Source organism: Neofelis nebulosa, chromosome 11 (assembly GCF_028018385.1).
Source record: "Neofelis nebulosa isolate mNeoNeb1 chromosome 11, mNeoNeb1.pri, whole genome shotgun sequence".
Classification (NCBI taxonomy): domain Eukaryota; kingdom Metazoa; phylum Chordata; class Mammalia; order Carnivora; family Felidae; genus Neofelis; species Neofelis nebulosa.
Window position 1 is genome coordinate 72,710,108 of NC_080792.1, and position 25,842 is coordinate 72,735,949.

Genomic DNA, 25,842 nt, shown 5'->3' on the forward strand with positions numbered 1-25,842 from the left:
AGAGCCCGACGCGGGGCTCGAACTCACGGACTGCGAGATCATGACCTGAGCCGAAGTTGGCCGCCCAACCGACCAAACCACCCAGGCGCCCCTAAAGTGCCAAATTTTAGATACACTAATGGGTTAAAGAGCAAAGACGTGGGTATTTGCTTCAGAGGGTCCCCAGTATAGATGGAGATATTTTATTGAAAAGCAACATTTATTCCTATCCCAGTAGCTTTTGGATTCAGAAAGATCTAATTTTGCTGATGAGATAGAATAGAAGTGGAGAGGATGGATGATAGTGAAAAGCCCTGGGTGGTAGAGGGCTCCAAGTCAGGGGAATGAGTGCCCATGAAAGGAATGACTCTGAAGAGAAACGTGGCCTAATTCTCAATTTTTTGTGCTATTAGCTCTGTCTTATCATTTACTGCAAGTTTGAGAATTTCTCTCTGAGATTCACCTCCTTAATTATTCCCTTATTTGTAAAACACAGCACTAGGATGTGAAGAGGAAGTAAGTTCTAGGAATGAGAATTAAAATATTAATCATCATAAACTAATATATATATGTATATATATGTATAGTACATATATAGTATATGTACTATATATATATGTATATATATATGTATATATATAGTATATATAGTATATGTATATATAAATATACATAAATATATATGTACTATATATATGTATATATATATATATATAGTATATATAGTATATGTATATATAAATGTATATATATATATAGCATTTGAAAGATTATACACTTTTCATACATATTCTCCCACATTAAACAGTTGCCTTTTACTCTCTAAAAGTCAAATGTACTACTGGCAACCAGATTAATCTCTTTTATGAAGGCATATGTGCCAAGAGGTGAGCAGTAACACAAATGGCCAAATCTTTCAGCTACTAAGGAGGAGAGAAGGTAATGCATATTACTAGTTTCCTAGAAACTAAAGGTAAACATTTATTTAAATGATTGATCATACAAAATTACCTTATTACCTCTTCCATGGTAAAAATAGCTTCCCTTTTAAAAGAGTACATGAGAGTCTTGAGTATGATTTTACATGATATGATTTTATGAATATGATATATACTGAAAGATCCCATAAGCTACATGCTACATGCCCCTTCACTCAGGCTACCTATTTCAAATTGGTTAAATCTTAGTAGACAATATATTCAAAATCAAAAGAGGACCAAATGTATTCACTTAATAATGTCTGTTTTATGAATTTACATTTCCTCCAGTACTCAATTAATTAAGATTATTTTTCACTATTGAATGCTTACTATGTGAAAGGCATTGTGCAAATATATTGCAGTGATAGTTCTTCCTAGAAACTACTCAAATATGAGACCTATTTGAAAAGAGAATTTGGAGAGAAATTAAAAATATTTAGGGTTAGAAGGTAATTTGGTTCAACTTATTCATTCATTCATCTCACAAATATTTATTGAGTATTTACTGTAGCTGGCACAAAACAGTACTGTGGGCATGAGAAGATATAGCCATGCATAATCTAAAGGGGAGCATACAAACAGTTATAAACAGGAGTAATGTATGGGAATTATCAAGAAAAACTTCCTTAAAGAGGTGACACATGAGCTAGCTATCAAAGGATGAATTTAGGAGAGTCAGAAAAAGCAGTGGGAAAAGTACAATATGAGCAAAGTGAGCAGCATGTGCAAAGGCATGTAGGTGAAAAGAAACTGAGTAGTAAATGCAGATGAGGTTGGAGGTGAGGGTGTGGCTGGTCATGAAAGGCATTGCACACATACCATTCTTGAATTTGATTGAAAGGTGATAGGTGTAATAGAAGAATTTTAAGCAAGAGTGATATGAGCAGATTTTCCTATAGGTGTGTTGTTGCAGCAGTGATATAGAGAATGTTATTGCAGTGTGGACAAGAAGAAAAGCTAGAAGAATAGATCGCCATTGTTGCAATCCATGTAGGGGAGGGGATGTCTCTGACAGATAACCAGACAGTAGAAAGGCCCAGAGCTGATGACTGATTTTCTATTTGGAGATGTGTAGAGATGTGTAAAAGCTTATCTCACAAGTGAGCTAACAGACCTAAAGTGTCTAAATGACTTGACCCAGGTCATTCAGCTACTTAGCAGCAGACCCAATCAAGTCTTCTAATTCTTTTTTTTTTTTAATATAATTTATTGTCAAATTGGCTAACATACAGTGTGTACAGTGTGCTCTTGGTTTTGGGAGTAGATTCTTGTGATTCATTGCTTACATACAACACCCAGTGCTCATCCCAACAAGTGCCCTCCTCAATGCCTATCACCCAGAGGTTTGTTCTCTGTATTTGAGAGTCACTTATGGTTTGCCTCTCTCCCTCTCTGTTTGTTAACTATTTTTTCCCCTTCCCTTCCCCCATGGTCTTCTGCCCAAATTCCACATATGAGTGAAAACATATATCTGTCTTTCTCTGTCAAGTCTCCTAATTCTAAATCCACTGTTCTCACTGTTATGTGGTTATTTGTAACTCAAATTTTTAAGAAATCAGGTCATATTTAAAATGCCTTAGGAACTTGCTACCTAAGAAATCCATTGTATATACATTGCAAAAAGTACAATCACTGCTCTCATTTACATTCTACAGATATTCTCAAGTGTCCTGATGTTTACTTTGTATTTACTTGATTATATGGTAAAGAGTTTTGTTCTTTTTGAAATAGATTTTCAATATTGTATATGACTGAAAAGTATGCTGTTTTTCTATTTGGCTATAGTAGTAGTACAAGCTTCGAAAGTGGGACAAACAGTGAAGATGTTAAGAAAGCCAGTGTTCTACTGATCCGCAAATTGTACATACTAATGCAGAACCTTGGACCCCTTCCTAATGATGTTATACTTACTATGAAACTCCACTACTATAATGCAGGTAGGTGGAGACCACTAGTCAAATTCCTTCTATTTATTTATGTATTTATTTATGAATTTGTTTATCTATCTATCTATTTATAGAAAGCATGAGCTGGGGAGGGGCAGAGAGAGAGAATCCCACGCAGGTTCCCACGCTGTCAGCGCAGAGCCTGATGCAAGGCTTGAGCCTACAAAAATGATGAGATCATGACCTGAGCCAAAGTCAGACGCTTACTGGGACTGAGTCACCCCAGCACCCCTAGTCAAATTCCTTCTTAAGCGTTGAAGTAATATTTTATATAGAGAGATTTTGTAAGCATCTGAGAGATCTGTTGGTATACATGAAAGATTAATCTAACTTGTTGATTAAATTTAAACACAGTTTTCTTGGTTTTCTGCCCTTTTCATTTTGCAGTGACTCCTCATGATTACCAACCCCCTGGTTTTAAAGAAGGGGTAAATTCACACTTCCTGCTGTTTGAGGGGGAGCCTGTAAACCTGCAAGTGGGATTGGTCTCCACTGGCTTTCATAGCATGAAAGTAAAAGTCACAACTGAGGCCACCAGAGTGTCTGATTTGGAGAACAATCTCTTTCAGGAGAACAGCACAACTGAGATTGCCCATCAGGGTCTAGACTTTGATGAGGAAGAAGAAGAATGCAGCAATCATGTAAGACAAAGCTTTAGTGAGACTCTGTTGCTTCAGTTAAACATAGCTAACATTTTCGAGTTCCTACACAGGTTATATCACAGTAACAGTCCAATGGAGTATGCCAGGTATAAAACCTAAAACAAAACTAGCTTCTGACCTCAGGGAGTCTTTATTGTAAAAATGTACTGTCTTCAAGAAGGGAAGATACTTTGTTAGATGAAATTGTCCATTATGAGGAGAAGAAAAAGACTTTCCAATATATGAATTTTATAAAAGGTACCCATGAATTTCTTTCTTCCATTTATAGGTAACATTTTTAGGATTTAAAAAATATTCTAGGTATTTATTCATACTCACTGGAAGTATAAATAAGTTCTTGATTACTGGGATAATTGAGTGGTCAGAGGTGGTGGAAAAGAAGTTACAGATAATCTCAAGTCAGAGTAAAAACAAAATGATAGTCAACTGTTGGTTATGTGGACAGAGACAAGCTTTGGGCTAGGTCCCTGGGAAAAGTCAGGGAGCTTGTTTGGAGCCACTGGAGCCAAATAGATAGGACTCAGCCCTTTACCTTCCTACTTTCTCCAGTAGAGACTAGAGTTGAGTACTTGCGAGGGCCCCACTGTGTCCTAGGTAAATCCACACCCTGTCATCTAGATAACAAAGTTTAATGTGTGTCAACATTGTATTAAAAGGATTCTGAGCTAGACATAAAGGGTTTTTAGAATACTTAGTGGGAAGTGATGCTATAAAATCTTTTCAGGAACTATTTTCAGATTAGGATGCTAATTTGTTTGCCTGAGATAGTTTGAGTCTTCCTTAAAGGGATAACTATAGTAAAATAACTTTTGAATGTTCTTTCTGATTCTTTAAATCTGGTGTATTTCATATATTGAAAGAGGTCTTATTTCAATTAATATAAATAATATAACCAAACAAGATTTTTTTTCCATCTTTAGTATTTTCACAATGTCATACATGCTAATGGCTTTAGAGTCTGATGCAACTTTCTTCTGAATCTGTTCAAGGAAGATATAGCTAACATAGGCTAGTTTTAAAAAAATAAAGGTTTTTTTTAATGTTTATTTACTTCGAGAGAGAGAGAGAGAGCAAGTGAGCGGGGGAGGAGCAGAGAGAGAGAGAGGGAGAGAGAAAGAATCCCAAGCAAGCTCTGTGCTGTTAGAGCAGAGCCTGATGTGGGGCTCGATCTCACAAACTGTGAGATCATGACCTGAGCCAAAATCAAGAGTTGATCACCTAACTGACTGAGCCACCCAGGTGCCCCCAAAAAACCAAGGTTAAGAAAAGAATGAACACGATTCAACTGGATTTTTATCTTTCAAAATTAAGAATTTCTTTCTCTTTTACCCATGGAAATGAAACCAGACAACTTGAGAATGAATAATTCAATTGATAGATTAAATAATACATGTGATAACATTTGTCAAGTGTATGTTTAGTAGGAACTATTTATACAAAGATCAGAATTTTGTGGTAAAATCAGTCAATTCAAGTTCCTTCCTCAGCCAGCCAATTATATGAAAGGATTTAAGTAAGTCTAGAGAAGAGCTTACTGACAGTTTGTCACTCAGAATTCTGTTTGCTTTTATTTTATTTTATTTTATTTTATTTTATTTTATTTTATTTTACTTTTACTCTTAAAAATTTTTTTTAGGGGTGCCTGGGTGGTTCCGTCAGTTTTGTTTGTGGGTTGTGGGTTTGTGGGTTTGAGCCCTGTGTTGGACTCTGTGCTGATGGCTCAGAGCCTGGAGCCTGCTTCGGATTCTGTGTCTCCCAGTCTCTCGGCCCCTCCCCTGCTCATGCTCTGTCTCTCTCTGTCTCTCAATAATAAATGTTAAAAAAAAATTTTTAATAAAAAAATAAATTTTTAATTTTTTTTTTTTTTGAGAGAGAGAGAGAGAGAGCGAGCAGGGGAGGGGCAGAGAGAGTGGGAGACAAAAATCTGATGCAGGCTCCAGGCTCCAAGCTGTCAGCACAGAGCCTGATGCAGGGCTCAAACCCATGAACCATGAGATTGTGACCTGAGCTGAAGTCGAACACTTAACCGACTGAGCCACCCAGGCACCCCTTATTTTTAATTTTTGAGAGAGAGAGTGCAGGACAGGGGCAGAGGGAAGACAGAATCTTAAGCAGGCTCCACGCCTAGTGTGGAGGGCTTGATCTCACAACCCTGAGAGATTATGACCTGAGCTGAAATTAAGAGTCGGATGCTTAACTGACTGAACCACACAGGTGGCCCCCCCTTTAACATTCTTAAATCCAAGTGTAACTTACATATGGAAAAACACATCATAATGATATTGCTCAATAAGTATTCACAAACTGGACATCAGGACTGGGATGAGGGTGAAGCAAGCATGGTGAGAGTAAGCACGTTCTTAAATTTTGCTCCTTAGGTAACCTGTTTGTCTCACCTTTGTCCCAGCCTACTGAATAAACGTGTGAAATCAAAACCCAACGAAGAAACAAAATACTTTGAAGTCTTACTTTGTAGTCATTCAATAAGAATATCTCTATCCTGACTTCTATTAGCATAGATTAGTTTCTCTTGTTTTTAATTTTATAGATGTAGAATCAGAGTATGAGCCATTTGTTCTCTCAACATTATGTTGTGATATTTATCCATATTCTTGCATGTTCTCACTATTCATTCATCTAATGTTGATGGGCATTTAGATAATTTTCTGGTTTTGACTATTATGGATAGTACTGCTCTAAACATTCCGAACATGTTTCTCAATGAAATATGTACATATTTCCGGTGAGAATAGAACGGCTAGGAGCAGATTTGCTGCGTCAAGAATATGTGTGCATTTATTTTTATTTTATTTTATTTTTAAATGTTTATTTATTTTTAAGAGAGAGAGAGAAAGTGTGTGCACATGAGTGGGGGTGGGGCAGAGAGAGGGAGACAGAGGATCCAAATCAGGCTCTATGATGAGAGCAGAGCCGATGCTGGGCTCAAACTCACAAACGGTGAGATCATGACCTGAGCTGAAGTTGGACGCTTAACCAACTGAGCCACCCAGGTGCCCCTGCATTTAGTTTTAATAGATACTACAAAACAATTTCCAAGGTGATTGTGCTAATTTATATTCCCATCAGCAATGTATGAGAGTTGTGGTTGCTCCACATCCTCACCAACCCTTGGCATTTTCTGTCTTAATTTTAGCTGTTCTGATGGGTGTGTAGTGGGATGCCACTGTGGTTTTAGTTTATAGTTCCCTGATGACTAATGAAGGTGAGCATCTTTTCATATGTTTATTGACCACGTTGGATATCCTCTTTGGTGAAGTGTCTTTCCAAGTTGTCATTTTTATTTATTGGGCTCTATTGGATCGATCATCTTTCATTTTTACTGATTTGTAGTTCTGCATATATATTCCATGTGTAAGTCCTTTATCAGATACATGTATTGTCAGTATCTTTGACTTTATGAGTTGCCTTTTTAGTGTCTTAAGAGTGTGCTGTGGCAAATAGTTTTTTAAAAAACTACTGTGTGCAGTTTTTTAAAAAAAATTTTTGTCTATTCGGAAGTTTAGAGATGTTCTCTATGTTCTTCTCTAAAAAGGGGACATAATTACAGAAACAGAAGAGATTTTTCAATTATAAAAGCCCCCCATGAATAACTTTATACCAAAAAATATAAATATAAAATATAACGTAAATATAAATACCTTTCTCTCTCCCACCTTCAAATATTTGTATATTTTGGTATGATGTTATTTGTTCTCTGTTTCATTCATGTTTTGTCTGGTTTGGTTTTTGTCTCCCTAACTTCAAATTGATCTTTCCATCAATATATAGACATATATATCCTACAAGTGCCTCAAATTCAACATCTCCAAATAGAATTTCAACTTCTGATCAAATATGCTCTTTCTTTCCTCAGGTTCCTTACCTTGGTGTTGTAACCATCATTTTATCAAACAGCCTGACCAGGAATGTGTTCAACTTCTGTGTTCTCACTTCTCACATCCCTTTGGTTACCATTTCCATCTATTTTGCCTTTGAAATATTTCTCAAGTTTGGCTCTATTGCCATTGTGCTGATTCAGGCTGTCATCCTTGCTTTCTTTGTGACTGACAGCTAAGTCTCCTTACTGAGTCTCCCTGATGTCGGCATCGCCTCTCTAATCTGTCTTTAGAGTACCAGAGAATGAGGGTAGTAAAACTATAATAATCATTTTCAAATATTTCAAGTTCATTTATTTTGTGTAACTTCAAAGGGCAGAAGGAGAGACAGGAAATGAAAATCACAGGGGTGAGAGGAGGTTGATTTTGAATCATTAGAAGGAAGAACTTTCTTTTTAAAATTTGAAAGCATTATTATAATGACATTAAGGTAATTTAAAAAGCAATGCAAATCTTCTAACTGCTACCATCTTATCAATAATGTTCTTTTTGTATGTTCCATCACCTCCAGTCTTTTTCCACAGATACCCATATTTGTATATGGTTTTAATCGTGGTTTATATATACAATTTGTTTTACTTTTATACTTAACTTTATAAATATGTCCCACCTTAATCTTCATATTTCTAATTTTAATGAACTTTTGTTTTATATAGGTACTTACTCTACCATTTCCCTACTTTTAAACATTTAAGTTAGTTCTTGATATTGCTATTATAAATAGTGTTATAATAAATACTTTTGTATGTATGACAGAATTTTCCTTGTTTTTTAAGGATATGGTATCAGGTGTGAAATTTACAGAGTCTGAAATTTCCACAGCTCTTTAATGAGTATTACCAAATCATTTTCTAGAAGCTTGCCAGCTTCTCTACCTCCTCAGGATAGATTTTCTAATAATGACAATTGTTTAATAAACCTGACTGTCTTGAGAAAGGTGAACTCTTGTCACCAGCTGTGTTCATACACACACACAGACACACACACACACACACACACACACACACACACTGTGTTCAAAATAGAGTATAGATGATGGTCTCCAGGGTGTTGCAAGAGAAAAATCATGATTTAGGGGAAAAGTTAAACTTATTTGACCTCTGAGATCCCTTTCATGCTAAGATTCTCTGGGATGTTTTTTGAATTCCTATCAAGAGCAATACCTTGCTGAGCATTGTAAAGAAGACAAAAGCATACAAAATATATTTTCTACATTTGGTAACTCTGGCTGAAGAGACAATACCTACATAATATAATGGCAAATAATAATGGAGAGTATATGAATGATAGAAATAATTTTAACTAACAATAGAGCATTGTTCTCGCGGCTTTACATGTATTGTCACTTTTAATCTTCCCAGTTATTTTATGAAGTAGAGTCTATTATTACCCTGCAATGAGGAAACAGACTTAGAGAAGTTAGCACAAGACTGCATACACAGTGAATAAGTAGCAGGGCCACAATTCAGATCAAGGCAATTTGGCTCCAAAGCCTGTGCTGTTATGATACAGAAATAAAGATAAATTGGCACTGTGTGGGAAGGTTTCATTGAATTGGTGATTTTATGGATGAATTATATTTTAATTGGCAGATTTTAAGGCAGAGGACGTTCCAAACAAGTTGAAAAGTACAGTATAGTAGAGAACTTCTGTCTCCATGACTTGTAATTCCAATACTGAACTTTCCATACCTTTCCCTGTATTCTATGTCTTTGCTACAATCTCTACTTTTGGTAACCTCTAACTCAAAGATTTTTTTTTTTTTACGTTTCTTTATTTTTGAGAGGCAGAGAGAGACAGAGCACGAATGGGAGAGGGGCAGAGATAGAGGGAGACGCAGAATCTGAAGCAGGCTCCAGGCTCCGAGTTGTCAGCTCAGAGCCAGATGAGGGGCTCGAACCCACGAACTGTGAGATCATGACCTGAGCCAAAGTCAGACGCTCAACTGACAGAGCCACCCAGGCACCCCTCTAACTCAAAGATTTTTAAGAACTTTCTTAAATCATAAAATTTTCTTTTAAAATAGAAAATCTACAAAATTTTGATCAAATAGCTTATACTGCTTTTTCACCAGTCATCTATAGTAAAGAAGCAATTTAACATATGATCTTGTTGTGAGACTACTATAAGATGGAAAAAAATTTCTTTCACACAATTTTCTTTTTCATCTTATTCCTTATCTCAGTCACAGAAAAAGAAATATGAAGAATTTTCATCAGTAGTTGAAATTATTCAATATTTGAATAGTACAAATATTCATTTTCCGGTATGATCGATCCTTAAGATCCAAGGAACAATGTAAAAGTGAGATTGTAATTTGGCAGTAAATTCAGAAATGATAAAAGCACACAGGTTTGAAATTTTAAAAAATTTTAAGTTATAAGAACTTTTTTTTTAATTTTTAAATGTTTATTTATTTTTAAGATAGCATGCACACACACAACAAGCAGGGAAAGGGCAGAGAGAGGAAGACAGGATCCAAAGTGGCCTCCACGCTGACAGCAGAGAACCCAATGTGAGGCTCAAACCCATAGAACCAGGAGATCATGACCTGAGCTGAAGTTGGACGCTTAACTGACCAAGCCACCCAGGTGCCTCAAGTTATTTTTTTAAATTTTTTTTTTTTAACGTTTATTTATTTTTGAGACAGAGAGAGACAGAGCATGAACGGGGGAGGGGCAGAGAGAGAGGGAGACACAGAATCGGAAGCAGGCTCCAGGCTCTGAGCCATCAGCCCAGAGCCTGATGCGGGGCTCGAACTCACAGACCACGAGATCGTGACCTGAGCCGAAGTCAGCCGCTTAACCGACTGAGCCACCCAGGCGTCCCCAGGTGCCTCAAGTTATAAGAACTCTTAAAACCTAACTCCACTTGGAAAATAGAACACAGAGCCCAAGTAGGAGACCAAGGAATCCTAGAACAAAACAGGGTTACATAGAACTGTCTGGAAAACCCCATCCTAAATATGTCCTTATCATTTTATCTACCTCTACAACACCTTCAGGATAGGTCTTCTTTCCTAATAGCGATGGTTTGGGGCTTAATATCTAGCTAGTAAGGGCACACAAACACAATGGCACCTCCTAGTATACTGGGAAGTTGGGCCTGTTTTCTTTGTTGTAGTTAATTGGACAGATAACAATAGATCTATATACTAGACAGAAAACCCTGGACAGGCTTCTTTAAAGAACTCGCTATCTTGTGACAATCAACACATGTTCTGGAATTGGATATGGAATCTTATTTAAATTTTATGCTGTTTAAATGCTGAGGGAAAAGTACTTCTTTCTAATAGAGTACTAAAATACCTTCTAATAATTAACTCAGGCTCCTTAAAGGATTCTAGTAATTACTGACATGTACAGACAGCTATAAAAAAAATGGAGGGCTGGGGTGCCTGGGTGGCTCAGTCTGTTAAGCCTCCAACTTTGGCTCAGGTCATGATCCCATGGTTTGTGAGTTCGAGCCCCGTGTTGGGCTCTGTGCTGACAGCTCGGAGCCTGGAAACTGCTTCATATTCTCTGTCTCCCTCTGCTCTCTCTGCCCCTCCCCTGCTTGTGCTCTCTCTCTCTCAAAAATAAACAAATATTTTTAAAAGTGGAGGGCTAATGTTGCCTACATCTACTTTAAAGACTGATGGTCCTAGTTTATTAAACCATTATAGCTGTTTTAGAATTCATATTTGTATCAATTTTTTAGATAAGGGCCCATAGGCTATAATTTTCTAATTTTCCAAGCTCTTTATGAGTCTTTGTACCTCCATGTTAGAAAGAATTGTTAGATATTCTGTACACATTTTTCTCTAGGCCTTTCCTTTGTACCTAGTAATCTTGATCCAGCATGGTATATTTTTCTCATCTGTGACACATTAATTTAACTGATGGATAAATAATTCATGCAAATGATGTTTTTTGAATTTGAGCTAAAGACAGAATTTTTAAGAATATAACAGCCACAAGTATTTCTTAAAAACCAATTCAATAGTTTATCATTTTATTTAGTTACAATGAACATTTTTGGATGCATTTTATTCCTGCATGAAGCCCATTTTTTACCCTTTTATACTAACACATTTGATTAGTGAAAATGATTTGTTTTTGAGAAATTAGAATGTAAATTACATTAGCATCAAAGTAAATGGTACCATTTAAGTGTGGACTAGAAAGATATTTTCTGAATTCCTTAGAATTTCTTTGTATTCCAGCTAGTGAATTGAAATGAGAGCCTTTTCATTCAGAATATATTTTTTCCTACTAAACTCTAAACTGAAGTTTTGCATTTTTGAGGTATAGTCTGGTGGTTTTCATAGCATCACATCTCATGAACATATATGCTTTATTTGATACAATGTAGTGTTGGCAAGGATATCTTAGATTCTTGGAAATGGAGTTGATTATTGAAAACGTTGGAGAAGGCACATTATCTACAGAAAATATTCAGACTTAAAAACCACACATCATTCTCTATCATGGAGCTATAGTCCTTTCCACAAAGTTTCTTTTTGTCAAATAGGAACATTTTTTCAATTAATTTTTGTTTTACGTTATAGAATGTAAATGTTATCCTCTATTAACCATGCAAGGAGGAATGAAAGTTGGTTGAATTTCCCACAGCCCTATAAGTCATTTCTTTTTTTTTATATGAATCATTCTATAACCTATCAGAGAATTATTTCTAATGGGAAGAGCCACACTAATTATCTGTTATGTTTCACTTACATAAAGAAATAAGTATATTGATATTTATTATCGCAGAAGAAAAGTTGAGTATAGTGAGTAACCTTAGGTAGGAGCAATTTGAATGTACTATTATTAAATCCTAGCAGTAAAATAAATAAGTTTTGTTTAAAAAAAAAAAAGGCGGTGGTAGGGGAGTGGGGCTCCTGGGTGGCTCTGTCAGTTAAGAGTCCAATTCTTGATTTTGGCTCAAGTCATGATCTCACCATTCATGGCATCAAGTCCCATGTTGGGCTCCATGCTGGAGCCTGCTTGGGATTCTCTCTCTCTCTCTCTCTCTCTCTCTCTCTCTCTGCCCCTCTCCCCTCAAAGTAAGTAAGTAAACTTTATTTTAAAAAAGGGAGTAAGACTTAGAAATGTTCTGTTTAAAAAAAGATACTTGTGAGGGGCGCCTGGGTGGCTCAATTTGTTGAGCATCCAACTTCGGCTCAGCTCATAGTTCATGAGTTCAAGCCCTGCATTGGGCTTGCTGCTGTTAGTGCGGAGCTTGGTTTGGATCCTCTGTCCCCCTCTCTGCCCCTCCCCTGCTCATATTTTCTCTGTCTCAAAAATAAATAAACACTAAAAAAAAGATTCTTGTGGGGTGCCTGGGTGGCTCAGTTGGTTAAGCATCCAACTCTTGATTTCGGCTTAGATCATGATCTTGGCAGTTCATGAGTTCTAGCCCAGTGTCAGGCTCTGTGCTGACAGTGCGGAGCCTGCCTGGGATTCTCTCTCTCCTCTGCCCCTTTCCTGCTTTCTCTCTCTCAAAATACGTAAACAAACCTAAAAAAAAAGATACTTCTCATAGTCTGAAATAATACATGTTATCATACTAAAATCATTAAACTAAAACAAATATTAGGTTCTATTTAAATTAGGATTTTTTTTTCTCTTCTTGTAAGTGGCCTGAGGTGATCTCTGAAAATGGTTTGCTATTCACTTGACCCAGAAAACTCTAAAAATCATGCAAATCAGGAGGCTCAAATCTTCATGTTCACCTTAAGAACACACGTGAAATTGCCCAGGCCATCAAGGATATGCATATCTGAAAATCACCCAAGTATCTGAAAGATATCACTTTGCAGAAGCAATGTGTGCCATTCAGTCACTATAATGGTGGATTTGGTAGGTGTACCCAGGCCAAACAGTGGGATTGGACACAGAGTCAGTGGCCCAAAAAGAGTGGTGAATTTTTACTGTAGACAGTAATGCTGAACTTAAAGGTTTAGATGTAGATTCTCTGGTCATTGAGTATATCCAGGTGAACAAAGCCCCCAAGATATGGCATAGAACTTACAGGGCTCATAGTCAAGTTAACCCATACATGAGCTCTCCCTGACACACTCAGATGATCCTTACTGAAAAAGAGCAGATTTTTCCTAAACCTGAAGAAGAGGTTGCATAGAAGAAAAAGATATCCCAGAAGAAACTCAAGAAACAAAAATTTATGGTCCAAGAGTAAACTGCATAACATAGATGCAAATAAAAGTAAAAAAAAATTAGGGTTTTTTTCAAAGTGAAGACTTTGTTGAGATTAGTTAATTGTACATTGGAAAAAAATAATAATGTTACTTAATTATCTAGAACTATATTCAGTTGGCCAATTTTTCTAATACTTTTTATATGTGCTTCTAGTTTTCCATTTGAAGCCAAATTGTCTATTGGTAAACAGAAAAGATTATGGTTTATAACAAATCCAGGCATCATAGGGAGAATAATTCTTTTAGCATTTATATTAGGATCTCAAAACTGAGATCAAAGACTTCAGAAGACTGGTGCTTCAGATAGTGGTAAAGAACTAGAAACAGAAGTTATATGTATCTACTTTATGGAGCCACGACCTCAAATTAGCTTCTTCCTGCATGATGGAGGGATCCTCCCTTGATAACCAAAGTTAGAACAAGAAGAAACTTTATACCTAATAACACATTTTTGATATTTAAACAAGTCTACATGAAGCTCATTGTGAAGAAAGTTGAAAGTAATATTCTAAAGTATTCTAGTTGTAAGCTATCAACATTTATTCAGTCAGCAGATTTATATGAAGCCTATCATGTGTGAGTCATCATACAAAGGTAGTGTGCACAAAGATAAACCAAATCCCTGATTCAAAACTGTTTAGGAAAATAAAACAAAAAAATAGCTGTGTTTTTTAAAATACATTTTTAGAGAGAGAGCAAGCAAGGGAGAGGAGCAGAGGGAGAGAGAGAATCTTTTTTTAAAAAATATTTATTTTTAAGAGAGAGGCAGAGAGAGACAGAGAATCTGAAGCAGGCTCGGAGCTGTCAGCCCAGAGCCCAACTTGGGCCCCAAACCCACGAACCGTGAGCTCATGACCTGAGCTGAAGTCGGACACTTAACTGACTGAGCCACCTAGGCACCCTGAGAAAGAGGGAGAGAGAGTGAGAAAAGAAATATTAAGCAGGCTTCATGCTCAGTGTGGAGCCTAACTTGGGGCTCAATCCCATGCCCCTAGGATCATGACCTGAGCCGAAATTGAGAGTCAGATGCTCAACCACTGAGCAACCCAGGTGCTCCCAAATAGCTGTTATATAAATAATATCACCATTCAGTAAGTGCCCACAAAGAGCTATATATACATGGTTTCAATTAATCCCAACAACAACTTTGCATAACATTTTACGGCTGAAGAAATGAAAGTTCATAGACATTAAGTAGCATGTCTAAGTTTGCCAGATTACAAACCATCAGAATCAGTATTTGAATCTAGGTGTCTCTGGCTTCAAAGCTCATACTCAATCCATTAAATCTTATATTCATTCATATGGGAGAGAATGTGAAAAATCCCACAGGACAGCAAAAATCCAATAGAATGATCAAATTCCACTTTTAGTCATGAAGAAATAATGTTAACAGACTTGCTGTCTTGCTGTGAACAGCTAGGGAACTAGGAAAAATATGTGAAGCAACTATTTTCAGATTTTAAACAACAGAAAATACAGAACTGTGATCCCTGAGAGAAGAAAAGCAGGATGAGCCTTAAAATTGGCCTGTCAGGAGGTACTCTGGGGACCACCACCACAGAGAGGGGGAAAACAAGCAGAACATGACCATCTTGCTGAGTTGAAGAAACAGAGATTAGAGTTTGAGAAAGCTGAAGTAGTTGGGGACAGAATATCAGAAGGAAGGGACCTATACAGAGAAAGAGCTCCAGAAGTTGGCGTAGGGATCCCCTGAGTCTTTGGTTGAATATTCAGCATCTCAAGTTTGGTTAGAAATTCTATAAGGTTGGACAAAGAAATCTGTTGGGGAGTTTTCTCCCCATTCGTAATTCCTAGAGTTGTCACAGCGCTGGGAAATATTCACAAAATTACCGGTTACATGAACAGACCTTGTTGAAAACCCAGAATATTCAGTAGGGACTCCAGATAGGTTACACCTTAGCAGTAGAACTAAACCAACCCTTTAGTGAAGTCCTCCAAATTCAATCTTATTAACAGCTTAAAAACAAGCCTTGAAAGGATCTGGCTTACTTGCCTGCCAAAATAAAATTCAACACTTTTTAGGGGAAAACAACCAAGTCCAAACACTCAACTATGTACAATTCTTATTGTCCAGAATCCGTAAAACTTTATTGACATATAAAGCAGAATGAAATTTTTTAAAGTAGTATCTATGCCCAACGTGGGGCTCGAACTCACAATGCCAAGATCAGGAGTCACATGCTCTACTGACTGAGTCAGCCAGGTGCCCCCGGCAACCAGTGAATATCAATCATAACCAGTGAATATCAATCAGTAGATGGGGCACCTGGGTGGCTCAGTTGGTTAAGCGTCCGACTCTTGATTTCGGCTCAGGTCATGATCTCACAAATCGTGAGATTGAGCCCCGCATTGGGCTTTGCGGTGACAGCATGAAGCCTGCTTGGGATTCTCCCTCACTCTCTGTCGCTGCCGGTCCCCCATGCACACTTTCTCTCTCTCCGACCCACCCCCACTTGTCATGCACTCTCTCTCTCAAAATAAATAAATAAACATTTAAAAAAATCAGTCAGTAGAAGCAGACCCAGAAACGTCAGCAATGATAAATTTAGTAGATAAAGACTTTAAAACAGCTATTATACCAAGTGCAGTGATAACCTATGTTTGCACAAAAACATGTATACAGATGTTTACAGTGGCTTTATTTGTAATCTTCGAAAACTGGACAATTCAAATGTTTCTTAATGGGGTAATGGATAAACTTAAAAGGAAACAAGCTGTGAATACATGCAACAACGTGGATCAATTGCAAATGCATTATGCTGAGTGAAAGAAGCCAGAATCAAGACTACATATTGTATGATTCTGTTTACACATTTTTCTCTTTTTAAAAAATATTTATTTATTTTGAGAGAGAGAGAAAGAGAGAGAATGCTTATAAGTGGGGAAGGGGCAAAGAAAGAGGGAGAGAGAGAATCCCAAGCAGTCTTTGCACTGACAGAGTGCATGCAACTCAGGACTCACTCTCACAACCATGAGATTATGACCTGAGCCAAAATCAGAAGTCAGATGCTTAACTGACTGAGACAACCAGGGACCCCTACAACATTTTTCTTTCTTTAACAACTTTATTGACATATAATTCATATACTATGCAATTTGCCCATTTAAAGTGTATGATTGAATGGTCTTTAGTATTTACACAAAATTTTGCAACCATTGCCACAATCTTAGAACATTTTCATCACCTTAAAAAGAAACCCCAAACCCTTTAGTTATCACCTCCATATTTCCCCATTTCTCCTTTCCCTCAAGTCTTGAGCAACCAGTAATATATTTTCTGACTTTATAGATTTGCCTATTCTGGATATTTCATATAAATGGAGTTGTACAATGTGTAGTATTTTGTGACTGGCTTCTTTCACTTAGCATTATGTCTTCCAGTTTCATCTATGTTGTAGATGTATGTATAAGTACAATAAAACCTTGGTTTGTGAGCATAATTTGTTCCAGAAACATGCTTAGAATCCAAAGCACTTGTATATCAAAGCAAATTTACCAATAAGAAATAATGGAAACTCAGATGATTCATTTCACAACCCAAAAATATTCATGTAAAAATGATTACAATACTATACTATAATACAAAATAATAAATAAAATACAAAATATAAAGAAAAACAAATTAACCTGCACTTACCTTTGAAAACCTTCGTGGTTAGTGTGAGGGAGACAAGAAGAGAAGAGAGTTATTGTGTAAGGCGACTTTTACTATCACTAATGGAATCACTGCTGTCTATTGGCTCAATGGAATCTTTTTCTTTTAGTGCAACTTTATTAAGGAACCTATCCAATGATATTTACTTTTGCCTCCTTTTGAAGATTTTGTGGAAATGTGACATTGCATTGATGATCATCCACAATCCCATAGCAAGAGAGAGAAGGACCATTGATTCAACTGTGATCATGTGATGTCGGCATCATGTACTGCTCATATTGCAAGACATCACTCATTTTTCAAGTTAAAATGTATTATAAATGTTTGTTTGTCTTGCGGAACACTCACAGAACAAGTTACTTGCAATCCAAGGTTTTACTGTACTTCATTCCTTTTTTGTGGCTGAATACTATTCCATTGTAGGGATATACCACATATTGTTTATCCATTCATTATTGATGGACATTGGGTTGTTTATACCTTTTGACTGTTATGAATAATGCCACTATAAACATTAATGTACAAGTTCTTTTTGAACACCTATTTTCAATTCTCTTGGGTATGTACCTAAGAGTGCCATTCCTGGGTCATATGGTAACTCTATGTTTAATTATTTGAACTCCAAAACTGTCTTGTAAAGTGTCTGCATCATTTTACAATCCCACCAGCAGTGTATAAGAGTTCCAATTTTCCCTTTTTTCACCAACCCTTATCATCTTACTTTTTGATTCTAGCCATTCTAACGGGTGTGAAGTAAGGGTATATTATTGTGGTTTTGATTTGCATTTTTTAAAGTTTATTTGTTTATTTTGAGAGAGAGAAAGAGCCAGTGAGGGAGGCACAGAGAGAGAGGGAGCCAGTGTAGAACCTGATGTGGGGCTCAAACTCATGAACTGTGAGATCATGACCTGAACCAAAATCAAGAGTCAGATGCTCAACCAGCTGAACCACCCAGGTGCCCTTGATTTGCATTTTTTAGTGACCGATGTCAAGCATATTTTCATGTGCTTATTTCTCATTTATATATCTTCCATGGAGAAATGCTTATTCAGATTTTTTGCTCACTTTAAAGTTAGAATGCTTATCTTTTTATTGTTGAGGTGTAAGAATTATTTATTTTTTTCTGGGTCTAATTCCTTATCAGATATGTGACCTGCAAATATTTTCTCCCATTCTATGGGTTGTCTTTTCATTTTCTTGATGATGTCCTTTGAAACACAAATAGGTTTTAATTTTGATCTAGTCCAAATTATCCATTTTTATTTTGTTGCTTATGCTCATGCTTTGTGTGTGTGTGTATATGTGTGTGTGTGTGTGTGTGTGTGTGTGTGTGTGTGAGAGAGAGAGAGAGAGAGACAGAGACAGAGACAGAGACAGACAGAGACAGACACAGAGAGAGAGAGAGACAGAGAGATCTAAGAATTCTTTAACAAATCCTAAGTCATGACGATTTACATCTGTATATTTACTTCTTAGAGTTTATGGTTTTAGTTTTTACATTTAGATCTTTGATTCATTTCAACTTAATTTTTTATATATGGTATGAAGTACGGATCTGACCTTCTTTTGTATGTGGATATCTGGTTGTCCCAACACCATTTATGTTCATATGTATAAGAGATACTGATCTGTAGTTTTCTTCTTTTTAAAAATATTTTTTTTTTTTTTTAAATTTTTTTTTTTCAACGTTTTTATTTTTATTTTTGGGACAGAGAGAGACATAGCATGAATGGGGGAGGGCCAGAGAGAGAGGGAGACACAGAATCGGAAACAGGCTCCAGGCTCTGAGCCATCAGCCCAGAGCCTGACGCGGGGCTCGAACTCACGGACCGCGAGATCGTGACCTGGCTGAAGTCGGACGCTTAACCGACTGCGCCACCCAGGCGCCCCTAAAAATATTTTTTTAATGTTTATTTATTTTTGAGACAGGGAGAGACAGAGCATGAGCAGAGGAGGGGTAGAGAGAGAGGGAGACGCAGAATCCAAAGCAGGTTCCAGGCTCTGAGCTGTCAGCACAGATCCCAATGCAGGGCTCGAACTCACAAACTGTGAGATCATGACCTGAGCATAAGTCGGATGCTTAACCGACTGAGCCACCCAGGTGCCCTAGTTTTCTTCTTTTTTAAAAAAAATTTAATGTTTATTTATTTTTATTTAAAAAAAATTTTTTTTAATGTTTATTTATTTTTGAGACAGAGAGAGACAGAGCATGAATGGGGGAGGGTCAGAGAGAGGGAGACACAGAATCCGAAACAGGCTCCAGGCTCTGAGCTGTCAGCACAGAGCCCGGCGTGGGGCTCGAACCCACGGACCGTGAGATCATGACCTGAGCCGAAGTCGGCCGCTCAACCGACTGAGCCACCCAGGCGCCCCAATGTTTATTTATTTTTAAGAGAGAGACAGAGTGTGAGTGGGGGAGGGGCAGAGAGAGAGGGTGACACAGAATCTGAAGCAGGCTCCAGGCTCTGAGCTGTCAGCACAGAGCCCACTGCGGGGGCTTGAACCCCCGGGGGGTGAACCATGTGCACCTGGGAAGAATGTATATTCTGCTAATGGGTGTAGTGTTCTATAGGTATCTGTTAGGTCTACTTGGTTTATACTATTGTTCAGATCTTTTATTTCCTTGTTAACCTTCGGCCTAGTTTTCCTCTTCATTACTGAAATTGGGGCATTGAAGTCTCCAACTGTTATCGTTGAATTGCCTGCTTCTCTCTTCATTTCTATCAGTTTCTGCTTCATGTAATTTTGTGTTATATTATTAGACATATATATGTTTATAATTATTTTATATTCTTGATGGATTGGCCCTTTTATCATTATAAAATGTCTCTCATTATCTCTAGTAACAAGTTTAATACATTCACATTAATGTTATTGATAGAGTTGGATTTATGCCTGCCATTTTACTTTTTCTTTTCCACGTTTCATTCTTTTTGTTCCTCTATTCCTCCTTTATTGCTTTCTTTTGCATTGAGTGAATATTTTTAATGAGGCATTTAAATTTCTTTAGTTGTTTTTTTGTTTTTGTTTTTTGCTATATATGTATATTTTATTGGTTGCTTTGGGGCTTATCATATAAATCTTAACTTATCAAAATAAATTTCAGGTTTTTGCTAGTTTAATTCCAGGGAAATGTAGCAATGTTACTCCTATATGGCTCTATTGTCTACCTTCCCCCTTTATATGGTATTATTGTTATACATCTATTAGTGTTACAAATCCAACAATACATTGTTATAATTATTACTTTATCATCTGTAGTCATTTCCTTAGCCCAATGCAGCTTTGCTCCCGTTCATCTTCTTTGTGTTGATATTGGTAAATATATTATATTTCTTTATGTTATAGGTTGAAGAATACATTACCTACATATTTTATACAATGCTTTTTACTTTATTTTTAAGCTTTATTTATTTTGAGAGAGAAAGAGTACACACAGGTGGGGGACGGGCAGAGAGAGGGGGAGAGAGAGAGTCCTCAGCAGGCTCTGCACTGACAGTATGGAGCCTAATGTGGGGCTCCAACTCATGAACCGCTAGATCATGACCTAAGCTGAAATTGGACACTCAACCAATTGAGTCACCCAGGCATCCCTGTATAATTGCTTTTTAAATATGCCTTTGTAATGTCTTTTATTTATTATTTTTTACACTGCCGTTTATTTATTTGTTTGTTTTTTAAGATTTTATTCTTTTAAGTAATCTTTACATCCAACATGGGGCTCAAACCCTACAACCCCAAGATCAAGAGCTGCATGGTCCACTGATTGAGCTAGCCAGATGCCCCTACACTGCCTTTTATAATTGCATAATTACCAATACCATTTCATTGTCCTTTGTTTTATTATGGCAATTTAAATTACCATCTGGAGTCACTTGGAGTTGCTTTTAATCTGAAGCATATTCTTTAGTATTTCTTGTAAGATGGGTCTGCTGGCAACAAATTCTCTCAGTTTTTGCTAATCTGGGGATGTTTTTATTTAATGTATATATAAATCTACACATATATGGATTTGCTTGATATAGGATATATAGGATATAGAATATAGGACAGTTTTTCTTTGAGCACTTCGATGATGTTATCCTATTGCCTAACTGGCTTCCGTTGTTTCTGCTGAGAAGTCAGCTGTTAGCCTTATTGGCTTCCCTTGTAAGTGATGAGTTGTTTTCTTTTGTTGCTTTTATGATTTTTTTTTTTTTTTAAGTAGACTTCAGGCCCAGTGTGGAGCCCAGTGTGGGGCTTGAACTCATGGCTCAGGTCATGATCTCACGGTTTGTGCACTGTGGTGCAGAGCCTGCTTGGGATTCCCTCTTTCCCTCTCTCTCTCTCTCTCTATTCCTCCCCCACTTTCACTTTCTTTCTCTCTCAAAAATAAATAAATAAAACTTTAAAAAAAGTAAGATGTCTGAACACTTCAATTAAAAGGCAGATGTTGTCAAATGAATTGACATATGCTATTTAGAAGAAACACACTTTAAATATGGAGAGTCAGATAAGTTAAAAGTAAAATGATGGAAAAAGATATACCACACAAAGACTACTTGTAATAAAGCTGGAATGACAATATTAATACCAGACAAGGAAGATTTTAGGATAAGGAATATTATCAGAGCTAGAGATATCACAAAATAATGAGTCAATCTTAAAGGTATATACAGTTAATAACAGAGTTTCAAAATACATGAATCAAAACCTGACAGAACTAAAGGAGAAATCAGCAAATCAATAATTATGGTTGATGATTTCAGTACTCTTCTCTCAATAATGGAGCAATCGATTTGACCTCATTAATCTTACAAAATCTTACAAAATCCAACAACTATAGAATATATATTGCTTACAAGTGTTTGTAAAACCAAGCTGGACCACATTCTGGGTCATAAAATAGGTGTCATTAAATTTGAAAGGATTATAATAAGTATTTCTCTGACCATGGAGTTCTATTAAAAATTAATAACAACACAATACTGGGAAAATATACAAAAATTTGGAAAATATTGAAAGTATCAATAAACTTGGTAAACTTCTAACTAGACTGACTAAGAAATAGAGAGAGAAGATACAAATTACCAACATCAGGCATGAAGGATGAGATTTTGCTATCAATTCCACAGACATTAAAAGCAAAATAAAGGAATGTTGTGAAAACTGTATTCTGATAAATTTGATAACTTATATAATATAAACACATTCATTGAAAGACACAAATTACCAAACTGACACATGTAGAAATAGATAAACTTAATAAACCTGTATTTCTTAAAGAAATTGAATTCATAACTAAAACCCTTCATATAAAGTAAACTCCAGACTAGAGGGTTTCATTGGTGAACTCTATCAAACAAATAAGGAAACAATAATGCTAATCTTAAACAAACTCTATAAGAACATAAAGGAGAAGTCTTCAAACTCATCTTATAAGGTTAGCATTACCCTAATACTAAAACCAGACAAAGACATTACAAGAATAGAAAACTACAGACTAACAAATATCCCTCATGACTGTAGATGCAAATGTCCTTAGCAAAATATTAGCAAATCGAATCTAGCAATATGTGGAAAAGATAATGTATCATGACTAAATGGTTTTTATCCCAGCAATGCAAGGTTTGTTTAAGATTTAAGAACCAAGGTAACTAAAAAAAAAAATTAAAAAAAAAAAGTGTCAGTATAACTCACCATATTAACAGAATAGAGGAGAAAGCCACATGATCACCTCTGTAGATGCAAAAAAAGTATTTCACAGGGGTGCCTGGGTGGCTCAGTCGGTTGAGTGTCCGACTTCAGCTCAGGTCATGATCTCGTACTTCGTGAGTTTGAGCCCCGCCTCAGGCTCTGTGCTGACAGCTCAGAGCCTGGAGCCTGCTTTGTATTCTCTGTCTTCCTCTCTCTCTACTCCTTCCCTGCTTGTGCTCTCTCTCTCTCTCAAAAATAAATAAACATTAAAAAAATTAATAAAAAAGTATTTCACAAAGTTAAACATTCATTTGTAATTTTTATTTTATTTTAATTTTTTAATGTTTACTTTTGCCCCTCATGTGTAATTTTTTAAAAAGAAACTTTTAGAAGCACCTGGGTGGCTCAGTCAGTTGAGCATCCGACTTTGGCTCAGGTCATGATCTCACGGTTTGTGAGTTAGAGCCCTGCTTTGGGCTCTGCATTGACAGCTCAGAGCCTGGAGCCTGCTTCAGATTCTGTCTCTGTCTCTGTCTCTGTCTCTCTGTCTCTCTCTGCCCCTCCCCCATTCATGCTTTCTCTCTCAAAAATAGATAAACATTAAAAAAAATTTTTTTAAATGAAACTAATAGAAAAAAAGGAATAGAAAGGAACATCCTCAACCTTTTAAAAGATATTTACAAAGAACCTAAAAGTAACATCATACTTAATGGTGAAAGACTAAACACTTTGCACCTAAGGTAGAGAATAAAACAAGATATCAACTCTTACCATTTCTATTGTACATTATACTAGAGGTCCTAGTCAGTGAATTAAGGTAAGTATAAGAAATAAAAGGCATACACATTGGAAAGGAAGAAATAAAACTGAATTTCTTTGAAAATGACATGATTACATACATAGAAAATTTCAGGAAATATGTAAGAAAGATACTACCAGGATTGCAGGGGCACCTGGGTGGTTCAGTTGGTCGAACATCGGACTCTTGATCTCAGGTTCAAGAAGAGTTCAAGCCCTACACTTGGTGTGGAGCCTACTTAAAAAGAAAGACTAGTGTCTTTCAGGATTAATAACATGAATTTAACAAGGTCACAGGATATAGGCTCAATACATAGAAATCTATTTTATTTCTCTATTCTATCAATGATAAATTAGAAGTGAAATTTACAATGCCATTTACAGTAGTATAAAAATTCAAAATACTTAGAGCTGAAATAATAAGACATATGCCAAGACCTGTACAATAAAAACCATAAAACACTGCTGAGAAAAATTAAAGAAATTTACCATGTTCATGGATTGGAAGCTTGATTAAGATGTCACTTTTACCTCAACTGATCCATACATTCAATGAAGTCCCAGTCAAAATTCCACAGGTCACTTTTGTAGAAATTGACCTGAGTCTAAAATTAGCTGAGTCTAAAATTTAAATGGGAATGCAAAGGACCTAGAAAAGCCATAAAACTTATGAAGAAGAACAAAGTTGGAGAACTTACTCTATCAGATATCAAGACTGTAAAAATACGCTAAACAAAGTAGGGTGGCATTGTGGTGAAGATAAACATATAAATCAATGGACTAGAATGCAGAGTTCAGAAATATACCCACACATATGTAATCAGGTGATATTTTTACAAAGGTACTTTATCAAAACTTCTCTTCCAAAGACATTGTTAACAAAATGATAAAGCAAGCCAATACTGGGAGAAAATATTCTGAATACATACATCTGACAAAGAACTTGTATTCAGAATATATAATTTTTATATATACAGATTCATTACTTGTGTTCGTCACTCAAACACAAATGTGGCCCATTTAAATATGGTAACTTGGGTACTCCTTCAGTTTTGGGAAATTTTCTTCAATTATTTCCTTGATGAAAATTATGTCGTCTTCTCAAATTCCTCTGTTTCTTTCTAGATCTCCTAATAGATAGTGGACCTTGTACACAGGCACTCTATTTTTTAAAAAATCTTTTCTCTCCAATTTTTTGTATCTTTTGCTTTTGTTGTACTCGTACTCTTTTGTCTTACTCTTCTTTTGAGTTTTCATTTATATTGCTGTTCATTTCTAAGAGCCTTTTGTTATTGTTTTCTGAATGTTCTTTTTTATACTATCCTGTTTTTGTTCGTGCTCAAAGAATTGTCTCTTGTCTCAGAAGATACTAATTATTTCTAAGTAGATTTCCTCTCAGTGTATGTCCGTTTCCTCTGTTTGTTTGCCATTTCCACCTCTACCTCCGTGCATCTCTTCTACCTCTCTCTCCTCAGAAGTCTGAAAATGGCTGTTAGTTCTGGGTTGTCTGCTCATATTTAAGAGTGGAGAGACTAGAAAGCCCTGAGCTTATAGATGGTTATGATTGTGGCCTTCGCTGTAGAATGAACTTCAGGCCTTTGGGAGAATTCTTAATGTCTGTATCTTAAAATTTTTCCTCTAGGGGCGCCTGGGTGGCTCAGTCGGTTAAGCATCCGACTTCAGCTCAGGTCACGATCTCACCATCCGTGAGTTCAAGCCCCGCGTTGGGCTCTGGGCTGATGGCTCAGAGCCTGGAGCCTGCTTCCGATTCTGTGTCTCCCTCTCTCTCTACCCCTCCCCCATTCATGCTCTGTCTCTCTCTGTCTCAAAAATAAATAAACGTTAAAAAAAAATTTTTTTTTAATAAAAAAAATAAAATTTTTCCTCTTGGTCAGAGGAATCTGTGCTCAGAATCTGTGTTCATCCCCAGTGTTTTAGCAGCCAAATAGAGATGGAAGCCTAAGGGTCTCTGCACTTAGTATGTATAATTTTACTTAATTCCCCATAACCTTTCCTGGAGGGTGCTT

At 36.5% G+C, this 25,842-nt stretch overlaps 1 protein-coding gene and 1 pseudogene across 7 annotated transcripts in view; both read left to right on the top strand.

Moving 5' to 3' along the window:
- HORMAD2 (HORMA domain containing 2) overlaps nt 1-25,842 on the top strand; it is a 91,496-nt gene that overhangs the window by 37,323 nt on the left and 28,331 nt on the right. For 5 of the 7 annotated variants that reach the window (XR_009250387.1, XM_058690779.1, XM_058690778.1 and 2 more), the window contains 2 exons: nt 2,745-2,896; nt 3,293-3,546. Coding sequence is in view for 6 of the 7 variants with exons in the window: in XM_058690779.1 (XP_058546762.1) it covers nt 2,745-2,896; nt 3,293-3,546 (406 nt within the window). In the remaining variant the exon portion in view is untranslated. The remainder of the gene's footprint in view (nt 1-2,744; nt 2,897-3,292; nt 3,547-25,842) is intronic. The other 2 variants (XM_058690783.1, XM_058690781.1) reach the window with 2 other exon arrangements.
- On the top strand, nt 12,609-13,674 carry LOC131489057 (large ribosomal subunit protein uL22-like; annotated as a pseudogene).